At 42.5% G+C, this 25,987-nt stretch overlaps 1 protein-coding gene across 1 annotated transcript in view; it reads right to left on the bottom strand.

Annotated features, from left to right (window-relative positions):
* Positions 1–25,987, bottom strand: part of slc8a4b (solute carrier family 8 member 4b) — a 178,845-nt gene that overhangs the window by 78,588 nt on the left and 74,270 nt on the right. The window contains exons 2-7 of the mRNA XM_080451065.1: positions 20,504–20,830; positions 15,831–15,970; positions 13,125–13,277; positions 9,318–9,545; positions 6,976–7,206; positions 6,359–6,520 (exon numbers count right to left, since the gene is read on the bottom strand). Coding sequence (XP_080307191.1) covers positions 6,359–6,520; positions 6,976–7,206; positions 9,318–9,545; positions 13,125–13,277; positions 15,831–15,970; positions 20,504–20,729 — 1,140 coding nt within the window. The 5' untranslated portion in view covers positions 20,730–20,830. The remainder of the gene's footprint in view (positions 1–6,358; positions 6,521–6,975; positions 7,207–9,317; positions 9,546–13,124; positions 13,278–15,830; positions 15,971–20,503; positions 20,831–25,987) is intronic.

Genomic DNA, 25,987 nt, shown 5'->3' with positions numbered 1-25,987 from the left:
TATGGCTGCGTTTGCTACGGTTTCAAGAATCGAGAATCAAAAGTACTCATTGTGCAGAATGTTCAATTCAACCTAGTTCAATCTACAAGCTCACGATGCGTCACATCTCGACACATTGTGAGCTTGTAGATCGGCTATTTTCAAATGGCCAAATATATACGGTTGAAGTGATTAGTGTGTTTTGTAATAATAATAAAAATCTACAAAGTAACTAGTAATTAAATGTTTCAAATAATTGTAGTCGAGTAAAAGAACAATATTTTCCTCTGAGATGTAGTGAGTATTAAAAATTGCAAATACTGAACAAAGTAAAAAAGACCTCAAAATTGTACTTAAGTACAGTACTTGAGTAAATGTGCTTTACACCACTGTGTGTGAGTGTCATGCCGCGGCTTAATGCAAAGCAGGTAGGTGAGTGACAGACACCTAATCACAGAAGGAGAATCTGCCGGTGACAGGGTGCAGTGAATAGATATGTGAGTGTATTACGTCTGTCTGTCGGCCTGAGTTGATCTTAGAAGACATAACAAAGCACACAGAGCTGCCTGGCTGACAACTTGATCTGAAATTTAAGGTCGGTAAAGCTGGGATGGCCCAGGTTCATTCCGGTAAGGCCTGACCCTATCCCGGCCTACCGTAGATCCGCCCCTGCAGCTATTATGACTCTCAGAAGTTTTATCAAGAGTGAAGATAATTGGATGTTCAAATAACATAGTGGGCGACACAATAGCTTCTCTAGCTGCGTCCTCCCTTTGCTCCTGACGCACTTTATATTCATATTTCAGAATTGTTCAAGCCGTCATCAAACGGTATAGTGAGATAGTCATCACTTCATATTTGTATTCAAGGATTGTTCAAACAGTAGGGGTGTTTCAGTATACTGAAGGAAGCGGCTAGGTCTCACATATTTAATGGAGATCTGTCTGTGCTGTAAAGTAACTAAGTACATGTACTCAAGTACTGTTCTTAAGTAAAATGTTGAGGTAATTTTACTTTCTTCAGTATTTACAATTTTCATTACTTTTACCCCCACATCTCAGAGACAAATATTGTACTTTTACTCCACTACAATTATAAGAAAACTTTAGTTACTAATTACTTTGTAGATTTTGATTATTATTACAAAACACACTAACCACTTCAGCCCTGTATATTTTGGCCATTTGAAAATAGCAGATGTACAAGCTCACAATGCACCGCAACCCATTTTATGCATTTTGAACTTGTGAAATGGACATTCTGCACAATGAGTACTTTTACTGTTTACTGTAAGTATATTTTGATGCCAATACCTTTGTACTTTTACTCAAATAGCCAATCTACAAGCTCTCTTAGAGCTTGTAGATCTCCCTTTTTGAAATAGGGCTCAAGTTATGAACTTAATTCATAATACATTTTTGTAAGTTTGCATCCCAATACTCTCTCCCTAGAAATCTAGTGGAGTCAAAAGTTCAATATTTATATCTAAAATGCAGCGGAGTGAAACTCATGAGCTTGCAAAAAAAATAAGAAAAAAAGAAATACCTGTACTTGTCCACCACTGTGTTAGAGTGAATATTAAGTAAGTCTCTCATCTCCCTTAACTCATTCAGTGCCATTCTTATTTATGGCAGTTTGGTTCTGAGTGCCACAGCCAAAATTCATTGTTAAAAAAAAGTGCTCAGGAGCCGAGATACAGCCTTTTTCAGTAAGAAGTTAAACAAGAAGTGAATGGAGCAGCAAATCTTCAAATCATCATATCTTGGGTTCTGAATATTAAAAAAAAAAAAAAAAGAGAGTGTTTTTCATGACGTCTTAGACATCACGTGGCGCTCAGTCACGTGATCTCAGTCGAGTCTTTCCACCTCGAATGGTATTCTTTATTAATGGCCCGTGTGATCCGGTCTAGGCCACGCCTACTGAAAAAAAAAAAAAAGCAATTCCTCTTTCTGGAAGTTGCGGGTTCCGGTTTGGCGGAGCCGCTTTGTTTTGGTTCACCCTGTTTGTTTCCCCAATCCCTATTTAAATGGAATACAATTTCCCCGTGGGATAATAAACGTAGACAGACGCTAAATAGTCTCCGGAAAGTACACTCACATTTATATTTAAAAAATAAGCTACGCCACATCAAGGATTTTATTAGGTAGGTCCTATTACAATGCACTTGATCCCCGGCCGTAGTTATTTTGGGGTGAGGTCTTTCCGGATTTGCGGGTTCCGGCCACCTGATGACGCGGATGACGCACCTGGTGACGTAGGGTTACTTCCGCTCCCGACCGGATCACAAACCCGAAAAAGGTATTGATCCCAGGCTACATCTCCCTAATCTTTAAACCATTAAAACCGGGAGAACATCTGTGTCATTTTAGATTTTAGCGTTGGCTATTCAAAAATATATATTCAATAACATAAAAAAAATAAAAAATAAAGTGTGAGTGTGACATGTGTGAGAACTACTGATTTAGAAGGCATTCGTAGAATCGGCCTCAGATCTTAAAGGGTTAACAGGCATCAGAGACAACATACAGTAGTAGCCTATATATGCCTATAAGGTCAGCAGGGTCAAGGCGAGAGTAATCCAACAGAACAGACCTTTCCAAACTCATTATCATATCTCAATCTACTGATCTCTGTACTGTTGGCTGAAGAAACGGCCAATTCCTCTGACCTGTGCGCACGGCCAGCGCAGAGCATTAAAAATGAATTACTTTAAATATTAACTCACCGAGCAGGCTGACTACAAATTCGTCTTCAAAGCTTAATTTAACAAGGCGAGTCGCCCAGGGACACGGCACTCTTAAGGGGGTGCATGGGTGCCTCGGCCAAGTTAATGCATGGACCACAAAGTGGCTGCAATGTTCCTGGGACCTTTGCCACGTGTAATCACTCATCTCTGCCCTCCTTTTCCCACACGCTTCCCCTGTCCTACACACATCATCTCACCACCGAACACAGTTTTATTTACAGTGACAGCAAGAATTGTGGCAGGGACCTTGCCGCAAGGGGTGCAGCGGCTTGCACACGCACACGCACAAACACTGTTCAGGGGTCTAATCACTTCAGTGTCTAACACTTCAAATGGCCAGTGACCATTGTTATGATCAGAGCAATAGAGGACTAGATACAACCCACAGACACACTTAGACACTTTCGATTTCAAAATGATTATAAAACAGCAAAAATAGCAGATCTACAAGCTCAAAATGCGTCGCATCGTGACCCTTCAATTTACTGGAACAAACCCATCAAAATATTGAAATATGGAGATACAAGGTTTTTTGCCCGACTGCGTTGTCTATGCTCATTTGGCACTGTTTGTTTGGTCTTGTGCTAGATGTACAGTACTGTAGGCATCAGCTGCGTATGAATTATGTATGGCCTGGTTCAAAGTACTGGATCAACTGTCATCGCCAATACTGGAGCGCCTCAGGGCTGTGTCCTCAGTCCCCGTCCCCTTTCCTTTACAACCTCGGCACAAATGACTGTGCCAGCCCCGCACCCATCACCACATACTTCAAATAAACTGATGACTACTGCCATTCTCAATGACAATAAAGCGCCATTAGAACAGAGCACAATAACCGTAACGATAACTATAAATACGTTGTTTTAAAAATGATTCTAACCGAAGTGGAGGGCAGAGTCCACAGCACAACTATAACGACCGTAACCATAGTCGTAAACGATATCGTTTGGATCACTTTCAGAGCGATTTTATGAACGAGAGAAATGTTGACCGCCATTCAAAATCCATCAGAAGGACATCTGGGAATGCAGTGGGTCTCACTCACCCTCGGAAAGTTTAGTTTTGGACAGATAGAGATGAGGAACGCTAGCTGGTAATAATATCCTGACCTATTGCATGGGTCTTTCAGCACCTCGGAGAGCTCTCTCTCCCCCTATCCGTACAGCAGTGTTGATTTTGACAGCACATTTTGATTTAGTTTTAGTCATAGTCTTTTGAATACATTTTAATTTAGTTTTAGTCACATTTTAGTCATCTGAAATGTTTTAGTTTTAGTCTAGCTTTAGTGGACTAAATATCATAAGATTTTAGTCGACTAAATCTACAGTTGATTTAGTCGACTAAAATGCATTTTGGCGGTGCCTTGATGGCGTCGTAATGCCTGATTTTACACTTGGTTGCATGCTGAAAATAGCCGATCTACAAGCTACAATCAAGCTGAAAATAGCCGATCTACAATCTACACAACGCGTCACGCTGCGACGCGTTGCGACGCGTTGTGAGCTTGTAGATCTGCTATTTTCAGACACCCGAGCTCAAACAAGCATAAAATGACATGTCTTAGTTCTACTGGAACTACTCTTCTCCTCTAGTCCCTCCCTAACATTTTAGCCTAGTTTGTATTTGTTGACGAAATTGGCAATATATTTAGTCTTAGTTTTAGTCATTGTAGCTTAGTTTTTATCTAGTTTTTATTTAGTTTTCGTCAGTGAAAAAAGGTAGTCGACGAAAAAAAATCGTCATAGTTTTAGTCGACAAAATCAACACTGCCGTACAGGGCTCTCACACAGCTGGACTGCACAGCGCCTTTGTGCCACTGTTTATAGAATGTATGCTTCATCAGTGTGGATGCTCACATACTTATCGTTATAGTTATAGTCATGGTGCTTGGTGTGAATGGCCCTTAACCCATTAAGACCTGGGGGCGATTCTACAAAATAATGGCCTCTGAATCCTAACAGTTTTCTGAAAAAGATATGTTGCTAATATATCGTTGCTGTCGGGCAGAAACCTCTTAACTCCATATTTTAGCTTTTTGTGTTTTTTCGTAAATTAAATGCCCTACTACTTGATCATACTACAGTGTCACACAAAAGTATTAAAAAATAGCAGATCTGCAAGCTCGAAATGCGGCGCGAAGCAACGCGTTTCATGCTTGTAGATCTGCTATTTTTGATACTTTTGAATTTGAATCTCGAAACTTAACAGTTTTGGACATAATGAGGTTTCCACCCGACAGAGACGATATATAGCTCAAATCTAAAATGACACCGATGCCTACCTGGTTTTAATGGCCCTTAAGTCTGTATCAGCCTATCAAAACTCAATTTCTCACTGTACACAATGGTGCACTGATAACCACCGGCAGCTGAATGTGGACAAAACCAAATAACTGCATTAGCATATTAAACACATGCCTCATTCGACTGCACTGAACACCTCCATCCAAGGAAAGACAGCAGAACAGATCGACATTTTTAAATGTCTTGGACTCACTATAGACAATTAAATGCTTTGATCAACACAATTACTTCTCTCCATGAACAATCCCAGCTAAGACTTCATGATAAGGGGGCTACATGCTTCAAATCCATCAGAACGTTTTTCTCACGGCTGGTCCTTTCAAACACCCCTTTAGCAGGTGTTTTCTCCACTCTGCTATTGCAGCAAACAGTCGGACAATGTAGTGCACTGGGATGTAAAGTGCAGGTGTATTTATGGAGACATGATGAATTGTCTTTATTATCTGTATACTGCTCTGTTTATATATCTGTATGCTTCTGTGTTGCACTGGCTGTGAAAAGCAAATCTCCCTCTGGGAGTCTAAAGCATTAATCTGTGTGTGTGCGTGTGCGTGTGTGTGTGTGTGTGTGTGTGTGTGTGTGTGTGTGTGTGTGTGCGTGTGTGTGTGTGTGTGTGTGTGTTTCTCTGCAGCCTTCCAATGCTTCATTCATGCTCTGTCATGAGATAAGATATGATCAGATCAAATAGATCTAATAGACCGCTGCCGGTCTAGTTGATAAACAAAGTCAAATCAAAATGAAAACAAAAACGAATGAAAAATTCAAAAGTATAATAACGTTCACTGTACGTGATTCTGCAATTATTGATGGTGTTGCGTTGAATTATGAATTATGACTCCCCTGCCAGTGAGGAGCCCACACCAGGAGAATGCAGAGCCTTCGCCGCACTCCTCCCGCCCAACACTCCCTGCTGACGGGTGCCGCCCCTAGCCCGTAAGATTATTATGTGTATAGTGACAAATATCACCCTCCCCACCTGCCCACCTGGCTTCCCTCGGGCCAATTGTGTTCATATTAGACACGCGACAAAGCCGGATGCGCCGCGGTGGATTCGAACCCCCAGACACCGTGGTGGTGGGCAGCTACTTTACCACTGCGCCGTGCACTCGAGCGCCATCTTATCTTATCTCAGTGGTTCTCCCCAAAATAATCATATTTGAACTGGGGACCTCCTAGTAGCCCCTACACTGACAAGCACTTGGAATTGCAGGAGTTGAGGCATTAGATTTAGTTTGACTCGGTTCCACAGATAAATATTGTGAAAATAGACGATCTACAAGCCTCCCAAAATCAGCCACGGGTTTAGAACCACGGTCTTATCCGATCTTACCTGGTAGTTGGCCATCTCGATGAGCTGCTCCATGTCTTTATCGGGGTGTCTCTGCTTGAGCTCCTTCAGGTTGCGCGCCATGTCCCTCCTGGCCTCGTCCTCCTCATCCTTAGCTACGCCCTCCTCCGTCATCCCCCCTTCCACGTGACAGTTCAGCCCCACCTGCGGTGACCAAGTACATTTACTTGAGTACTGGACCTGTACTTGAGTATTCATATTTTTAGAGATACTTTCACTGTACTACATATCAAAGTCAAATGTTGTACTTTTGACTCTATTTCTAGAAAGGGGACATGATTAATTAACCACTTAAGCCCTACTTCAAATATAGTGAAAATAGCAGATCTACAAGCTGTGAGCTCGTAGATCTGCTATTTTCACTATTATTGAAAATGTCTTGAAAATCTTTTTTTTTCTTTGTCTAATACAGCAATGCATTGATATTAAAAAGAAAATGTACTTCATAATTTGCACTTTTGAATACTTTTAAAAGCATGCAATTTGAGCATTTTCTTTTTTTTAAGTACTTCAAGTCAAAATTCGACCGGGATCGTATTCACACTTTGACTCGAGTTCTGTCTGTGGAGTCGAGTACTTTTGTCCACCAGCTTGCCCACCTGTCCGTCCAGCTCCAGGATATCCATCTTGGTGAAGCCCCCGCCCAGGCCGCCCCGCCCGTCCAGGCCCCCCGGCGTGTCCGCGCCCTCCGTCTCGATGATGATGCCGCGGTGCTTGTCGGCGCGGTAGCGCTTGCGCACGTACTTGTAGAAGAGCAGGCGGCGGTCGGCCACCCACGCCTGCACCACGCACAGCGGGAAGAACATGAAGGTCAACACCGCCTCCCACACCTGAGGGAGAGAGAGAGAGAGAGAGGGGGGAGGGGGGTATTAATTGATTGATTGAATATTTGTATTGACAGCATAACACATTTAAACAACGACAACGAGGATAAAAGACAAAGGCTTGTTTCCATCGTGGTCCACTGAAACACTAAACACTCAAACAGCAATGCAACGAAGGAAGACAGAGAGAGAGAGAGAGAGAGAGAGAGAGAGGGGGGGGGGGGGGGGGGAGTAGAGAGGGAGCGAGGGGGGGAGAAAGAGGGAAACAGAGAGTGTGAGAGTGTGAGAGAGAGAGGGAAAGGGGATTGATAGAAAGGGGGATAGAGTGAGATAGAGAGGGGAGAGAGAGGGAGAGAGAGATGGAGAGAGTTGGAGACGGAGGGAGAGAGAGAGAGAGAGAAGAGAGAGGGGGAGAGAGAGGTTGAGGGAGATGGGGAGAGAATGAGATAGAGGGGGAGAGAGAGAAGAGAGAGAGAGAAGGGGCGAGGGAGAGAAGAGAGAGAGAGAGGGGGAGGGAAACATCATTTAATTTAGTCACAGATGGGTGAGTCAAGTGGTTCCAGAGATGCGCCCGTTGAAGCGCCATGATTCTTTTTATATTTTATTTACTTGAACAGAGCGGTGTGAAAAAAGAAAAGGATTGAGTTGACCTCTATCATCATCACTCCTTTTATCCATGAAAGAGAAGAAACAGCGGGGAGAGAGAGGAGGGGGGGCATTGCTATGCTGACCTTGTCTCGCTCTCTCATTTCACCACTCATCCATACATCATTGACAAGAAGCCTCACTCAGCCTGACTCATACAGACAGAGCCAAACTTTTTTTCCCCCGCTTTGGCAGAGCTGAACAAAGTTCGGCGAGGACTGAACTGTTTTATACTCCACCTGCATAGGGATCTGCATAGGGATCTGAAAGTTAAAAGTCGCCCACTGCAAAAACCAGGGGTTCTCAAATGTTTTCATGTCATGGACCCCCAAATTTGTTTTTGCCCCCATCTGAAAATATTTTGTGTCAGGGACCCCCATGAGAGAAGATTTGTGGTTTTTTTCTCAGGGGTTTTCAACTGGTGGTCCGCGGACCACTGGTGGTCCGTGGAGGTATTGCAGGTGGTCCCTGGCCATGCATTCATAATAAAAAAAAAAAAAAAAATTCTTTTTTGGTTTTAATAAGTTTCAGGAGTTCTCACTGTATGGTGTGTGTGTGTGATATGAAATGTGAGCTTTCCATAATCACAGTAATCCTTAATCATATTCCATAATATTCAAGGGCTTTTGCTGAAAAAAAGAGACAGACCCCAGTCACTTTCTAATTAGAGCACTGCAGAGGGCAGGTGTGTGTGTCTGTGTCCAGCTGACACTCGTTGACGCTCGTTAATGTTATAGGCATACAAGCAATTATGCTTCTGCACTGTCAAATAGGCCAACATCTAATCTAAGATTAGTGGGACTCACCATTGAGTCACAGGACTCACTTCATTGAAAACAAACAAAATCACTGTATTTTTTTGGATATTATATTGATATTATAGCTATTTTATCTGATTAGATATGTGATGTTCCTGACAATTAGTTGACTTTTGGTGAAAAAGCCTGCATATATTGGTATTGGTTGATATCGGTATCGGAAATAAGGAGTTGGACAATATTGAAATATCGGATATCGGGAAAAAAGTGGGGTGGGTCTATGATGGACCCACCACGCACAATAGTGGTGGTCCCCAGGTTGCTCTTAGTCAGGATGGTGGTCCCTGGGTCAAAATCAGTTGAAAACCCCTCTAAAGTATTTGAAGATAGATTTTTTTGTTAGCAGATATATAAGCAGATGTATAAGCCCCCCACGCGTTGCGGCGTGTTGTGAGCTTGTAGATCGGCTATTTCCTTGCTTCTGATTCTAAACTGTCGAACCATAGACCATAGACCCCGCCCACTCTCTGAGTGGACTGCCTCTTCAGTCTGATAATCAGGCTAGAACTAAACGTCTGCCCAAGTTGATTTTCTTTTTTTTTCCTTTTTATGAGCAAAAGCAAAATATTATTGCATCCAAATGTCATCGCGTCCACTCATCCACCCATCCATCCATCCAACCATCCACCCATCCATCCATCCATCCAGTCTCACCTCCACCTCTCCCGGGGAGAACACACTGAGGATGAGGTAGAGCCAGATGTAGGCGAAGATGCTCCAGGCAGCCGTGACGAAGAACACGCGCAGGTGCTTGATTCTCCGGACCTCCCCGTCGGGCACGACGTACACACACAGCGCGATGATGACAAACATGTTGAAGGCCGCACTGCCCACGATGGTGCTGGGCCCCAGGGAGCCCGCCTCGAAGTTATGACCACAAACCTGCACCAAAGCACAAGAGAACAAGATTATTATGGTTAAAGCTGTGCTATTAACACATTGAATGCCAAAAACGGTCCGGACCGTTTTTGAGGATCCAAACGAGAAGTGCCGAAAACGGTCCGGACCGTTTTTGACCCAATTCTATTTTTATACATGTGGGCCACGTGGGGCGCTAAAACGAAACTTTGACATCACCCAAGGAGTTTCTGAGAAGAAGAGGCTGGATCTGGCTCCATGTCAAAAATCCTTCCGGTCGGCGTTTTCAATGTTATCTCCTTGACTAAAAGCTTAATATCTCCATTTCTTTTTAATGTGGTGAAAACGAGCCGTTTTCGATCGGCGATCACGCTGCAATGGAGGATCGCGTTAGAAATATTATTGTTCCAGGCGTTAGTCGGGACCCTCCGCCGTCTCGCACGCACGCTTTGTTTACATGCACTTCCGCGTCGGGGCTTCTCACAGCACGAAACGTATAACGCAAGTGGATGGAAGAAATGCAGGCACTCAACGTATAATATTTTAATAAACCTCTGGCACCCAATGTGTTAAAGGAGCTCTCGTCTCATACAGAGTTGAACCCGTGGTTGGACCTGGCTGACGCGCCGATACTATGTTTGATCTGATACCAAACCGCTCGCTGTGACTCAGTGTTCCAATGATACGATGCAGGCATTTCTTCATGCAAAAAGTTATATTCATTTACTTCACCGTGCAAAGCAGCATCGGGTTCCATACACTAATCAGATGAATGAATTTGTATGGCCTCATACTATATCGCCTAAATGCAGGGAGAAGTATGCCATGGTGATCGGGGAATGTAATTCCCATCACACAAAGTGGGGATATGACTCAACCAACAGCAACTACTTGAAAGCTGGACGGATAACACCTGGAGCTGATTCTCAACTCTAAGCTCCCCGAGTCCTTCAACAGCCGTTAGAGAGGAGGCTACCATCAGGACCTGTGTTTCATCAGCCAGAGACCAGCACACCTTAGGGAAGTGGTTCTCAAACATTTTCAAGTCAAGCCTAAATTGATATGTATTTGGCCTCAGACCCCCATCTGAAAATGTTTTGTGCCAGGGACCCCCAGAAGAGAAGACTTGTGTAAAATTATTAAAACATTTTTAAGATTTTTTTTAATTTTATGCAAAAATAGCAGATGTACAAGCTTGCAGCGTGGCACACCAATTGTGAGGAGGACTGCGTTAGCGACTGGAACAGTACAGACGTGCTCGTAGTAGGGTTTAACCCAAAGGTGTATTTATTCACAAAACATGACAAAAGACCATACAAGGACATTTAGATGACACACCCAAGCATAGCAGTGTCTAGCTTCTCACCCTCTGCTCTCTCTCAAGTGAAATGGCAGCAGCATTTTATACACAGCTGGAGCTAATGAGCCTGGACTAAACCATTAGACTGCACCATTGACAGGGGTGTTTCTAAAACATATAATAAATACCTAACTAAACATACAATAAATACATGAATATAAATAGCCTTAAAACACACAAGTATGCTCATCAACTACACAGGTTATTCAATAATTCCTTCTTCACACTACAACATAATTTACCAATCACACCAGCACATCATAACCCCCCCAGCTATCCTAATATGGTTCAGCCCAATCATGCTGAAACACACAGGCAATGGACCCTTCGCTAAGCCCCACCCACTCCACTCTGTGACTGGTGGTGCGAAGTTAGTCACACCCAGGCCTGGCAGCGCCTGGCAATCTCTGCTTCTCACCCATTGACTTGCATGTTAAATGATGGCTTTTCCCCTTAAAAATAATCGATCATTTCAGGAGCAAGAGCTTCCAAATCTCTTCTAAATCTAGTCAACAAGGCCTGCAGTAGGCTATGCACTGGACAAATGTGCATGACATTATTTCAATAAACTAAAAACATGGGAAATGTTAGAGGGAGTAAAAGCCATGGATACACGACGGTCGACTGTCACGACCGTCATGGATGAACTTCAACCTGGTGTTTGCACTTTCTCCATTTATGGCCCGTACATCTACATAAACGTTCATATTTCAAATATAAAGTGCTTATCCCATGGCCACGGATGTTACATGTATATACGGGCTCTCAGAAATACCTGTATCATCCGTATTGGTCAATAAAAAGCATTTTAATCTGATCGGTGGCCATTTTCTCCATAAGCTTTCAACTGAGTGACCCTATCGGTTGGTCGGTGTATTGCACTCGAATACATTATGAGATGAGAGTAGAATGGCCATTGATCGGATTAAAATGCTTTTCATTGAACAATACAGAATATACGGGTACTTTTGAGAGTCCCGTGCATAATTGTAACATCCGTGGCCATGGGGTAAGCACTTTATATTTAATATCTGAACGTTTATATAGATGTACGGACGTAAATGGAGAAAGTGCAAACACCAGGTTGAAGGTGATCCTTGACTGTAACAGGAGTTTTCATGTACCGCAGGGACTGCAGTAGCAGACGCAGTTAATAAATAGACGAACAAATGAATTAATATACTTTAACGTGCGGAATCCGAAACAGGCAGCGCTGTGATTCTGAATTTTGTTACGATTACGGTGATTAGTAGCCTACTATTGACACCACCTGGGCGAGTGAGTCGTCTAACTTTCCCGACGTTAAGCTGTGTATGTGTTCAACAACACAGCCATGAAGCCTTGCAGTTTAAGTGCAGATTTCAGCTTGGGAAAAGCAGCCTCCAACGGGTTTGGGTAAGTGGTTCATAGTCACCATTACGTTATCGTGGTATTCCTATTCTTGCCATTATGTTGCAAATGATTGTGTGTGTGCGGGCGATGTAACATTGACAGCTATGGCAGGTGACGAAAGTTTGCCAGACCTATGCCAGGCTAACAACGGTTGCTAAGCTGGCATTGGACAATCGCTTTTGGGGTGGGGTTTAGCGAAGGGTCCATTGTTAGGCATTCAATCCAACCTTAACAATAAAACGTACACGCTGTGAGCTTGTATATCTGCTATTTTTTAATAGCTAATGTATAACATATGGATAAATGGGTTAAAATGATTGTGATGCTGTATTAACACATTTTGTGGGGACCCTCAGTAAAATATAATCTCAATACAACTGAATGAGGTTTTGGTCGGACTTTATACTTGATTTTATTACCTTAGTAAACCTGTTCATAAACACTTTATGTTTTTAAATCATCATGATATGCGTTTAGTAAATTATTGTCCCATCTCATTTTAAAATTAATTATAAAGTAGGGTATGTTTCTAGGGTTTCTACTGGTTCTACGGAGTGAAGACCCGCCCTCGCTGCGGTTGCAGCCAATAGCATTAATTGCTGTTAGCATTTCAGACCGGATATAGAAACATTTGAAATAGCTGAAAAACAGACTTCAAAACTAGTCTGTAGAAACCAGGGGCGTGACTTTGTCCATACATTTTTACGGTCTATATGGCCTGATGAAGGCCAAATGGGCTGAGTAAATACAACCCTTCCTGTAGTGTACACACAGTGCAATCCCCAGTGTTGAATGTAATGAACACAGTGTAGAGCTTATTTACAGAGTACTGTGGTGTGGTGTCCCCATACCTCAATAACTGACAGCAGTATCTCCGGTGCGCTGGAGCCCAGAGCCATGAGCGTGAGATTAGACACCGTTTCGTTCCAGATCCGCACCGTAGCCGTGGTGGTTTCCCCGTTTGGCTTCTTAATGGTTATCTCCTTCTCCTGCGAGGTTATCACCTGTACCGAGAGAGAGAGAGAAAAACACATAAAATGTAGTGTAATCACTGTTTGGCCAGATGGCAAGATCAATAGAGCGTGGGAGATGGGAGAGGAGAGGAGAGGAGAGGAGAGGAGAGGAGAGGAGAGGAGAGGAGAGGAGAGGGGGGATGAAAAGAGGAGAGGAGAGCAGAGGAGTATAAAGAGAAGTTGAAGAGAAGATCCGGAGGGAGATGTAAGGAGAAGAGAGAGAAAAGAAAAACAGCCAGACCCTCTTATGCCTATTTTATGCTCCGTTGTACAACGGTGCCACACGCAGAAATGTGTCGATCTACAAACATATACAACGTGTCGTGTCCATGCTATTTTCGGTGAGTGGCACCATTATACCATGAAGTATACAATGAGGCAACAAATAAATGTAATCGTAGAGAAACCATGCTGTCACATATACTTATAGGACGTGGATATGGGAGGTGAATAATATGAAAAGGAGGGAGATGAAGATGAATAATACACATATTTACATACAATATTTATGAAGTGTATTGGAATGCTGAGACATCTGGGGTGTAATGAATTGTTGTGCATTTGCATCTTATTTTGTAATGACATACTTTGCAAGCAGCATCCAAGTGCAGGAAAAACGTGTTTATTTAATTAAATCCACGCTGAGGAAGAAAATCTTCCAAGCAAAACGTAGTCGAGGGGAAAATAAGAGTTCGGCAACAAAAGTGCGAGTATTGAGTGAACTAGGGAACGGATCCGTGAGGGGAGAACAGATGCTCACAGCAAGACTTTCATATTATCCTATTTGAACTTACTCTACTACTTATTCTGTTCTTGAGCTGAATATTTCAGGATCAATAATGGTCTCAAGTTTATTCATTTTAATTATTTATTTTGTTTTGAATTCATGTTTTGAATTTTAGTTTAGGTTTGATTCGTTTTTAAAGCGGGTTTGCAAGATTTAGTGAAGATTTAGATTTAGTGTTAGTTTAACTTTTTTAATTTGTAATACATGTATGGGGAAACGAAACCGAAACCCTTTTTTTTAAATAGCTGATCTACAAGCTCACAACGTGTCACGATGCGGCACGTTCTACGTTGTAGATCTGCTATTTCCTCTCTCTTTCACGACTAAAACTATAGGGACATTTTATCTATGATTTTAGTTAGCTTTTGTTCATTTTGTAAGCACACAATACAGATTCAGTTATTTATTTATTTATTTTTAATTGTAAAGCCTTGTTTTTAAGTTTATTTCAGTTAATATTTAATCTAATTAGATATTTCCTTAGTTTTCGTCAACTATAATAACCTTCATTATGACATGCCCAGAAATGGGACGCTATAGGGTTCATGATGTGGTTGAAAAAAAAAGATGATTTCCACAAAGTTGCAGGATATAAAAGTTTCTTGTGAGGCTTGGGCGTACACTGTGATGAAATGCTGAGGCAACCGCACTAACCGCGAACCACATGTCACTGTCTGTGGTTACAACTAGGAGGACATGATGCGTGGGAGATAAACAGCATGACGTCACTGTAGGGGCAAAAACCTCTTATCTCCATATTCTAACCTTTTGTGTTTTTTCCTAAATTAATGTCCTACTCGATCATACAACAGCGATACACAAAAGCATCAAAAGTAGCAGATCCACAAGCTCGAAACGCGGCGCAAAGCGACGCGTTTCGAGCTTGTCGATCTGCTACTTTTGAATTTGAATCCTGAAAAGCAGCAGTTTTGGACATATGAGGTTTCCACCCGACAGAGACGATATCCAAAACGGTTCCTTTTTTATCATTATTTTAAAACAACATTTTAAATAGTGAAAATAGCCGATCTACAAGCTCACAACGTGTCACATCGCGACGCGTTGTGAGCTTGTAGATCGGCTATTTTCACAATTTTTTTGTGACACTCTTGTATGATGAAGTAGTAGGGCATTCATTTACCAAAAGTTTAAATACGGAGATACAAGGTTTGTGCCCGACAGCAACGATGACAAATAGGGAAGAAATGAAAAAGAATGTACATTCACTGTGTACCTGGACACAAGGTTAGCGCTATTAGCCCTTGCAATATTCAGAATTATAAGGAAATTAGCATTTCATTGAGCCAAACGCAAGCCATTTTGCTCTTAGACCCACAACATTACAGCCAATTCAAGACTGCTTAGGCTGCATTTGCATCTATTTGCATCTATTTGCAAACTTCACAATAACTCTCAATATTTAACACCACAAGCACATCCTGGAAAATGTTGATGTCATGGGTTGGTTTGCATATTGATGAGTAAAAGTAGATGAGGAGGAAATGCAGAAAGTTCAAATACATGTAAGAAAATAAAAAGACAGCCCATTGACATTGCATAGACATACTAGTCTCTATTCTAGACATTGTAGAAATGTTTGGCGGTGCTTTTACAGTATGGCTCTGCATGGGCTAGCCATTGATAAGGTGTATGGGTGTGTGTGTGTTTGTGTGTGTGTGTGTTTGTGTGCGTGCGTGCGTGCGTGCGTGCGTGCGTGCGTGCGTGCGTGCGTGCGTGCGTGCTCGTGTGTAACATACCTCTATAGAAGACATGAATCGGTCAGCTATAATGCTCATGCCCAGAAACATGTAGACGAGGGCTACAAAGTAAACGATGGCCCGCGCCACTTTGTCCCCCACAGAGGGGTTCTGGGGGTTCCATATGGGCAGTACCACTCCTGCAAATGAACAAGAGGTCAAGTTATTCCAGTGAGCACATTTGTCTATTAAACAAATCATACCAGAATGTGGCTCCTAAGAAGACATAGAAGACGATGTACTGTAACTGTATAAAGGCATACTGAAAATGCCAAATAATGATTGAAATAGGCTATCTGAGGCATCATATTTCATGGAGTTGTATATGAACAAGAGTAACCTTGCTATTTTCAAATGAGACACGCGTCAAGTTGAAAAGCAAGTCATTTTCATCGAGCAACGCGCTTGTTTGTGATTGCGTGTAAATTAGCGCCTTGTCAAGGAGCCATGTGGGGGCGGCGGGCGGCTTGGCTTAACCCATTAGAACCGGGAAAGCATCTGTGTCATTTTAGATTTGAGCTATAAAAAAAGCATTACTTTCTACTTTGGCTATTCAAAAATAGCAGATTTACAAGCTCATAGCGCGTGTAGATCTGCTATTTTTGAAAAACAAATTGACAATTTGTGCAAATCTTTGAATATATATTCTTTTAAAGCGAACATTTTTAACTCAAATCTTTGCTTCCGGGGGGTCCCTGGAACAAAATATTTTGAGATGAGGTCGGCGGCCAAATACATAATTATAAAAAAAAATTGGGGAGCTTGACATGAAAAAGTTTGAGAACCACTGACTGAAGTTTTTCAGAAAAACTGTTAGGACTGATTTAGAAGGCATGGGTCTTGATGGGTTAAGTGTGTTGATTACACACACCTAACTAGATGTCACACAGAGTGCATTGCTTCCCATTGGCTCACATGTCAACACATCGACATCTACGCAGCCTTCAGAGCCAGCCAGGTCCTTCAATCCCCCACGGAGAGAGATATGACTCACCGAGCTCATCATGCAAGACTCGATATGTGGATTCTGTCTCTCTCTAATGTCGTTCCTTTCTTCACAACAGCCATGACAGCCTTCTGCCATGACGCTGAGAAGCTTTAAGTCCACTGCATTACTTTAATGTCAGCGTGTCTTTGGAGAGAGGGAATAAATGCGTTCAGGCGAGCGGCGTGTTTTGTGCGTCCTGTCAGGTTCACTCAGGAGAAATGTATATAATGTATAATGATTAAAGCAATGCCAGAGAATACTGTCAAGTGCCCTTACAGAGAAGAGTTACCGTTCTAAAAGAAATCTGAGGAAAGCACTGTTTAAAGGAGCACGTTCAACCATTTTCAACCTACAGTATCTTCATATAATTGGTCCTCACTAATGCTCATTATAAGATAGCACCATTCAGCCTGATCGACAAGCTCACAAGATGCGCCGCAATGTAGATCTGCTATTTTTAGAAGAAAGAAAAAATTTAAAGTGGTTAAGAGTGTCCGTGGGGGCCAGGCGCCTGGGTCTCCAAAGTAGCCTGACAGCGGGTTCGAGTCCCGATGGCCTTTGCTGCATGTCACTCCCCATCTCTCTCCCCATTTCCTGTCAGACTACTATCCTATTAACACATTGAATGCCAATCGCGTAGATCTACGCGAACCTATTTAAAGCCGCAGCGTGCCAGTCGCGTAGATCTACGCGAACCGCCGATTCCCATGTTAATCGCCCAAGGTGCACTTTCCGAATTTTTTTGATCCATTTCCGTTTCCGGTTTTCGGTCGGAAACGGAATTATTCGGGTTCCGGTTTTTTCGATCGTATCCGCTTCCTGTCTGGGATCCTGTTTAAAACTCGATTTTCTCGGTTTGTTGTTTTTCTCCTCGCTGATCACTGTTTAGCGTGTATCGGCTGTAGCTTCAAGATGGCGGCTCGCATTTGGAAACTGTTTTCGCTGGACGTTTCTCACGGATCCGCTGTGTGTTTAGAACCAAATGAACGCGCACTTTTAACTTATTTAGCGAGGTCTGTGGCGACATGATAAAAACAAAAAAACAACAATAAAACGCTGGCACTGGTGAGTACATTATGAGATTAAACTCTGGCATGGAATGTGTTAATAAAGGCATAAAAGCCGCAAAAAACAGAAAAAAATGTGCCTGTGGGTAATATAAATATTGAGCCAATAACAAGTATTAACTAGAGGTTATAACTACATTGGATCCATAGGAACACAGGTTAATAAAATTTTTCCTGCAAAGTAACAGTTTTGGATTTACAAGGTTTCCACCCGACAGCGACGATATAGCGCTTAACCCATTAAGACCTGAAGCCGATTCTACAAAATAATGTTTTCTAAATCCCAACAGTATTCTGAAAAAAAGTATGTTTCTATATCAGAGGTGCTCAAAATGTTCATGTCAAGGACCCCCACATGTATATGTATTTGGCCACGGACCACCATCCAAAATATTTAGTTCCAGGGACCCCCAGAAGCAAAGATTTGAGTTACAAATGTTCGCTTTAAAAAACATATATTGAGCGATTTGCACACATTTTCTAGATTTTTCAAAAATAGCAGATCTACAAGCTCGTAGCGCGGCACTCGGTGCCGCGCTATGAGCTTGTATATCTGCTATTTTTGAATAGCCAAAGTGTAAAATAATGCTTTTTTAGCTCAAATAAAAAAAGGACAGATGCGTTCCAGGTCTTAATGGTTTAAGTGGCAAATTACTGTTGGTATAATCAGTGAAATTAACTCATGTTGATTAAGTGTTATGTAAATGTAATATTCAGTGTTAAATTATGGCTCCACAGACATATTACTGGATGTGTGATTGCTATAATAGAGTACACAGCATGACTGGAGGACACAATGTTATCTTAGAAAATGCCATTCCATCTCAGTGCTATCTAATGAGCTATGTGTCGCTGTGGGGCGGAAAACTCATATGTCCAAAACTGTTACTTTTCAGGAAATGGAAAAAAACAAGAACCAATGTTACAATAAATCCAATGTAGTTATTTATTCACAAGCTCTTGTTAACACTTTTCATTGGTTCAATATTTATAAAAACACAAAGACACACTTAACCACTTTCCCTTTCCCTTTTATTTTTCTGCTTTTTCTTAAATAGAAAAAAATAGCAGATCTACAAGCTCGTAAAGTACACGCTGCATCACGTTACATTATTGTTCCCTGCCCCAGTTCAGATCGGGAGCTTGTATCTGGCAGGTTTATCTTCTAGTGTGTGAGCGCTTCAAAGATCCAATCTTAAGCCTCCCGACTTGCTCACCGGACGTTCAGGGCCGTCCCGATCATTTTCAAACACTTTTGATATTTATCTGGACGATCACTACTGTCTGAGTGGAACGGTACAGCGGGAGTCACACGCGACTGAGACAGTTTACAAGGAGACAGATGTGAAGTGAATGAGAGAAAGACAGTCTGCAAGGAGACAGATGTGAAGTGAATGAGAGAAAGACAGTCTGCAAGGAGACAGATGTGAAGTGAATGAGAGAAAGACAGTCTAAAAGGAGACAGACGTGAAGTGAATGAGAGAAAGACAAGTCTACAAGGAGACAGATGTGAAGTGAATGAGAGAAAGACAGTCTGCAAGGAGACAGATGTGAAGTGAATGAGAGAAAGACAGTCTAAAAGGAGACAGACGTGAAGTGAATGAGAGAAAGACAGTCTGCAAGGAGACAGATGTGAAGTGAATGAGAGAAAGACAGTCTAAAAGGAGACAGATGTGAAGTGAATGAGAGAAAGACAAGTCTACAATGAGACAGATGTGAAGTGAATGAGAGAAAGACAAGTCTACAATGAGACAGATGTGAAGTGAATGAGAGGACTTTTGGCACGGCAACCAGTCCAAACAACTTGTGTTGCGTAGGACAGCCGAGGCTTGTTGATATTGTGGCAAGAACACCGTCTACAACGTGTCTTCTTAGACATAATCGCGAGTATTTATCACCAGCTGGCTCCGTTCGTTGTTACTCCTGCTGCTTCCGAATGTGATCACGTGACATGAAATGACGTGAGGCGCTGCGTTCCTGCAAGCCTGATAATCTCAATAAAATCCTGCAGTGCGTGATGCCCCATAATTTTACCATAATCTTATAAGATTATCCTGTAGTGTGTGACACTGGCAGATTTTCCAAATCTGATTTGAACAAATCCTGTAATCTAAGCCCAGTTTAAACTGTAGCTGTGATACATAGTGGAGGATGACATCTAATAAAACCAGTGGTTCTCAAAGTGGGGTCCGGGGACCCCCCAGGGTCTTTTATACGTTAATAATAATTTTATACGTTTGGTTATTCAAAAAAAGCAAATGTACAAGCTCACAGTGCGTCACTTCGTGCCGCACTGTGAGCTTGTACATCTGCTTTATTTAGTGTTTGAAAAATGTTGAATAATTTTGAATGTTTTAACACAAATCCTCTCTTCTGGGGGTCCCCTGGCACAGAACATTTTCAGAAGGGGGTCCGCAGGCCAAATACATATCAATTTATGGGTCCCTTGGCATGAACATGTTTGAGAACCACTGTATTATTATATAACACTGGCTGACATTGAAAACACAAGGTGTGACAAGGTGCACCGGGGGGTTCTGCCCGTGTACCAGCCTTGGCCTCCTGCGCCCGCCATTTCATATCAAAGTCATGCTCACAGCGGGGGGGCCGACACCCACCTTCCTGACAGGGGTCTCCGGTGGCCGTGCAGTTCTTTTTTTCACCGTCCCCTGGCGCGCCACCTTGCACCACTCCGGGGAGGGACAGGAACAACAGCGAGGAAAGGAGGAGGAGGGAGAGGAAGGAGGTGGAGGAGGTGGAGGAGGAGGAGGAGGAGGAGGAGGAGGAGGAGGGATGGCGGCGGCGGTGGGAGCTCAGGGCGAGGAGGAGCGGAGGCTCTGCCATGGCTGCCAGAGCTCCGTGCGGCGATTTAATAAAAAACGTCTGCGACTGGACGCTGCTACGGCCGTCTGGGTCAGGTCACGTCAACACGGCCCGGGATTCACCTGGTAGAGAGAGAGAGAGAGAGAGAGAGAGAAAGAGAGAAATGTATTATTAACACAGTTTTTCTCAATGTTTTTTGGATCAGGGTCCACTTGAAAATCTCGAAAGCGTTCGCGGCCCACCCATCTGACCACTTAACACGGCAGCCATTCGGCGGACCACTTTACTGTTAAGTGGCCCAATTGCAATATCCTCAACTTTAGGAGTTCTCCTCAACTCCTAAAGTTCTGGCTTCCATTATATGCCACCTAGAGCTGTGTGGCTGTTTCAGAGACACTAAGTTTGTTTTGGCATCTCCAGCACCCGCCGCCAGCACATACTGTATTTGCAGACAGAAGTTACAAACATTGCTTAATTATAAATAGACAGGGACAAACAGACAGCTTCCATTACATTAGTTTCACACTCCAACTAAAAAAAAAAAACAGCTGCCCATGTTTCCGTGTTCATTTGCCTTGCATTGCAACAGGGTGGATTTCTGTCGACATTAAGAATGCTGTACCGGTGAAACTCTCACTACTGTAAATCAGTGGTTCTCAAACGTTTTAGCTCAAGACCCAAAAGAGAAATCAGATGTTTGCCCGGGACACAAACTTGTGAAAATAGCAGATCTACAAGCTCACAACGTTTCGCTTTGCGCCACATTGTGAGCTTATAGATCTGCTGTTTTCAATACTTCTTAAAAGTTTTTTTTGTTATAGAAATTATGAGATGTTTTAAATTTGATTTATAAATATTTTTGAAAAGTGTTGGAATTGTTTTTAATTGATGAAAAGTTTTGTTTCAACTGTTTTAAATCTCTTGAAATAATATATTCTTTTAAATGTAGGAAACAGAAAAAAGGGGATATTTACTCGCGACCCATAAAGATTGGTCCGTGAAACAATGCTGTAGATGCTGACTATTGCTGGCAAGGTCTGTAGATAGAATGGAGGGCTGTTGGTGTAACATACTTATGTAATGTGTCAACGAGCATGCTTCAGACTTGTGTTTATTGTCTGGTGATGCCAACCTCCTTGACGTCCTCATGACAAAGAAACAAACCTGGGGTGACAGGGCCTTCTAAGTTGCTGACCCTACCCTATGGAACTCACTCCCAGCTCACGTCAAAGCTGCCCCCACCCTCTCCACTTTTAAAACCACACTCAAAACTTTCCAGACTTGCATGCCCTACCTACACTTTTCTACTTTCTATTTTTGGGGTTTTCTTTTTTAGCCCTTTTATAATGTTTTCCTAATAAAGTTGTTTCTGCTTTTTGTAAAGCGACTTTGAGTATTTAGAAAAGTGCTATATAAATTGTATTGTATTATGATTATTATTATTGTCAGACCGGTGCGGAAGAAGAACAAGTACGCTAGGCACAGAGGGACAATATAGGTGTCGGCTACGGAGGCCCAAATTACAAAAGGCGAATCACAATACATTACAGTTAGGACTTGGATGGAAGGGTAAATAGAGTGGGGAAGCCATAGCCAACGTCGGCTAGCCCAGTGTACTTGCGGAAGTGTCCCTAAGCAAAACACTAACCCTTAACATCTGAGACTCCACCTGTAAGAGTCCATTTGATTCCCAGCTATCAATGATTTTGCTGGGGACCCCCTGGAAGCACCCCAATGACCCCTGGGGGTCCCCGGACCCCACTCTGAGAACCATGACATATCTATGACGTACAGTGTGACTCCAAATCTGATTCATTGCAACCACAATAAAAAATATACTGTATATCTAAGTGGATGACACATTTTGGAATCCAAACAAGCCACTGTCGACATGTGCACCTCGGCTATTTAAACAGCACACTACATTACTAATCTAGCCAAAATGTTCCGTAAATGTTTTGGCAGTCACAGATATTTGTAGTAAAAACAGGGTATGACTAAGCCACAACCTCAGTACGTTCACGTTGCCATTGGCATCAATTGAAGAGGACCAATAGATTCAAGAATGTATTACCATTTCAATGAAACATTGAGTGGAATTTGTGCTGTGTGCTCGGGGTAGGCTATAGACAAAACAATGCGAGACAAATACATCAGCATAAAAAAAATCTAAATAAATTAAACAAGTGTCTGGTGCATTAACAAAACACTCGAGGACACAGATAAATGCTCATAGTCTGAACTGATTATGAGGAGTTAAAGACCCTGGCAGGATAATGTGCAATTACGGAAAGTATAGTTACCCGGGACAAAAAGTGCAATTTGATGGATGAGACGGGTCCATGATTATTATCAGGTGCATCATTAGAATGTCAATGTTATAAATATCACAGATGCTAGGCAGATCTGAAGAGAAAAAGGCTCAGACCCCATGTCTGAGGAAGAGACTGGTGGCTCAAAACGTTACCACCTAAAACATATTTGCGAACGGGAGTACACTGGTGTGCAGATTTGTATTCATTTTTATCGCAAGGCAGATCTAAACCAAACGCCAACGCCTATTTCTGGCGAATTTTGCCTCCCAGAACATGGGGTTCAAGTGGTTAGGCTTCTTCCTGTCATGGGCTGAGCAGTTTCCATACCACACTGTGATAGAGAAAGTGATAAGATTCTCTGTCACGGCTCTGTAAAAGTCACACATCCCTGCCTTTGACACCTTCAACTTTTTGAGCTGTGGCAGAGATAAAAATAGTTGGTGGGCTTTCTGCACAATATGGCTTACATTGACGAGAAGAAATGGTCAGACTTGGTCTGAATTTGAAGCTTTCTACTTTCTCGACTGATCATTGAAAACTGAGGGCTAAACCTTATCATTGTTTTTGCAGAAGTCCACAAGTTTTGGACTCAACTACAGTATACAGCCTACACTCGAACACACACACACCCACCCACACACACACGCAAACGCACGCACGCGCACGCACACACACACACACACACACACACACACCACATGCAAGTCAATCCCACTCCAAGAAGTTGCTGACCCTGACTTCAGCGATATGCACACATAAGCAAGCATACGCATGCACACACACACACACGCACACACGCAAGCATGCACACACACACACACACACACACACTGTCACACACACACACACACGCACGCGCGCGCGCACATTCATTCAACCTTCTTCAAGAATATGCTGACCCCATCTTGACATGCATGCAACCGTGACCACACATCTGCACGCATACAGATGAACACACACACACACACACACACACACACACACACACACACACACACACACACACACACACACTGGCCTTGTGCGAGCAGTAGTTGCTGAGCTGACTCTATATACCAGCAGGGCTGTGCTGGTCAACACCAGACTGTCAATCTTTCTCTCTCAGCCCTCTGCTGCCTCTGTCGCTCCATCTCTCCGTCTCTCTCTTGAATTACAATGCAGGCATTTAGCAGACGCTCCTATCCAGAGCGACTCACAATAAGCAAGGTAATCTCATAAATAGAATGCAGAGACAGCGTAGTGCCTCAAGAAGCTATAGGATACCAGGTAAACCAAGAAGCTAGCATCAGTCAAACAATACACTATACCGAAATAACAATCTGTGCATTGAAACCATAGGACAGCAGGTAAACAGTGAACCTAGCATCTGTTCAAGTAACAGATTTAAACAGATATGTAGATTAGATTTTTCAACAAACCTAAGTAACTAAAACATGAGTGTGTGTGTGTAATCTCTGCTCAAAGTGGGGTCCTTGGGGTCTCCAGCAAAAGTAGTTAATAATACAGTAGCATCACAATCATTTTAACCACTTTTTCCATTCATACGTCGGCTATTCAAAAATAGCAGATATACAAGCTCACAGCGCGTCACTTCGTGCCGCGCTGCAAGCTTGTACATCTGCTATTTTCGAACATTTCTGGACATTTTTGAATAATTTAGAAGATTTTAAAACATAAATCTTCTCTTCTGGGGGTCCCTGGCACAAAACATGTTCAGATGGGGGGGTCCGCGGCCAAAATCCATATCAATTTGGGGGTCCGCGGCACGAAAAAAAAAACACAACTACTGCACTAAACTCCCTGTGAAACCTTTCCCTCTGAATTGCTCCAGCTCTTTCTAGCTTCCTCCAATATAAGTGCCCTGCATGTTCCTCCCAGAGGTTTCACTCTCCCATTCTTAAAATAGATTGTATTTTATTTTTTCATTATTCTCGGGTTGTTAGCGCGCGGCTGACTGAGCACGGATAATCCCCCTATAGTGCCTCGCTTATGCCATACGGCTGCATGCATGCACAACCCACCTGGGGACGGCGTGCAACCAGCCACGTGCCTTCACTTTACTGAAGTGTTTGCCTTTTTTCACTGTATTTACCGTTAACCCATTAAGGCCTGCAGGTTTTCGATTCTGCAAAATGTCTTCTGAATCCTAGAAACAGTTTTCTGGAAAACTTATGTCGCTATATCAGTGGTCCTCAAACCTTTTCATGTCAAGGACCCCCCAAAATTATATGTATCTGGCCACGGATCGCCATCTGAAAATATTTTGTTCCAGGGACCCCTACCAGGGACCCCTATTCAAAGATTTGCACAACCTTTTCATGACTTTTCAAGTAGGAGCAGATCTACAAGCTCATAGAGCTATGAGCTTGTATAGCTGCTATTTTTGAATAGCCCATAAAATAATGGTTTAAAGGAGGAGTTCACCCCAAAAATGACTTATTTTCTATCAATTACACACCCCATGAAGCCTTGATTTCATGGATTTATTTTTGTTTTTGTGGCATTCCTAAGACAATAATTTGATGACTGTGTGTATTTCCGGTAGGAGACACAAATAATATAATTTGTGTCTCCTACCGGATACATTAGCTGGTAGGAGACGGGAATCAAATTATTAGCTTAGGAATGCGACAAAAACAAAAAAGAATCCATGGATTCAAGGCTTCATAGGGTGTGCAATTGATAGAAAATAAGTCATTTTTTGGGTGAACTCCTCCTTTAAGTGGTTACACAGATGTGTTCCCGGTTTTAATAGGTTAAGGCCAACTTTCTCCAACAGTGGTGGACAATAACTAAAGTATATTTACTTGAGTACTGTGCTTTTACTTGAGTATTTGTATTTTTTGGATACCTACATTTCAAATACAAATATTGTACTTTTGACTCCAATTCATTTCTAGGAAGGGGTAAAAGTGCCTAATGAATTAACCACTTAAGCCCTATTTCCAAATGGCGAAAATAGCA

This window comes from Gymnoscopelus braueri (genome assembly GCF_963280865.1).
Source record: "Gymnoscopelus braueri genome assembly, chromosome: 15".
NCBI classification, from domain to species: Eukaryota; Metazoa; Chordata; class Actinopteri; order Myctophiformes; family Myctophidae; genus Gymnoscopelus; species Gymnoscopelus braueri.
Note: the sequence above shows the minus strand (reverse complement) of the source record. Positions and strands in the feature narration are given on the sequence as shown.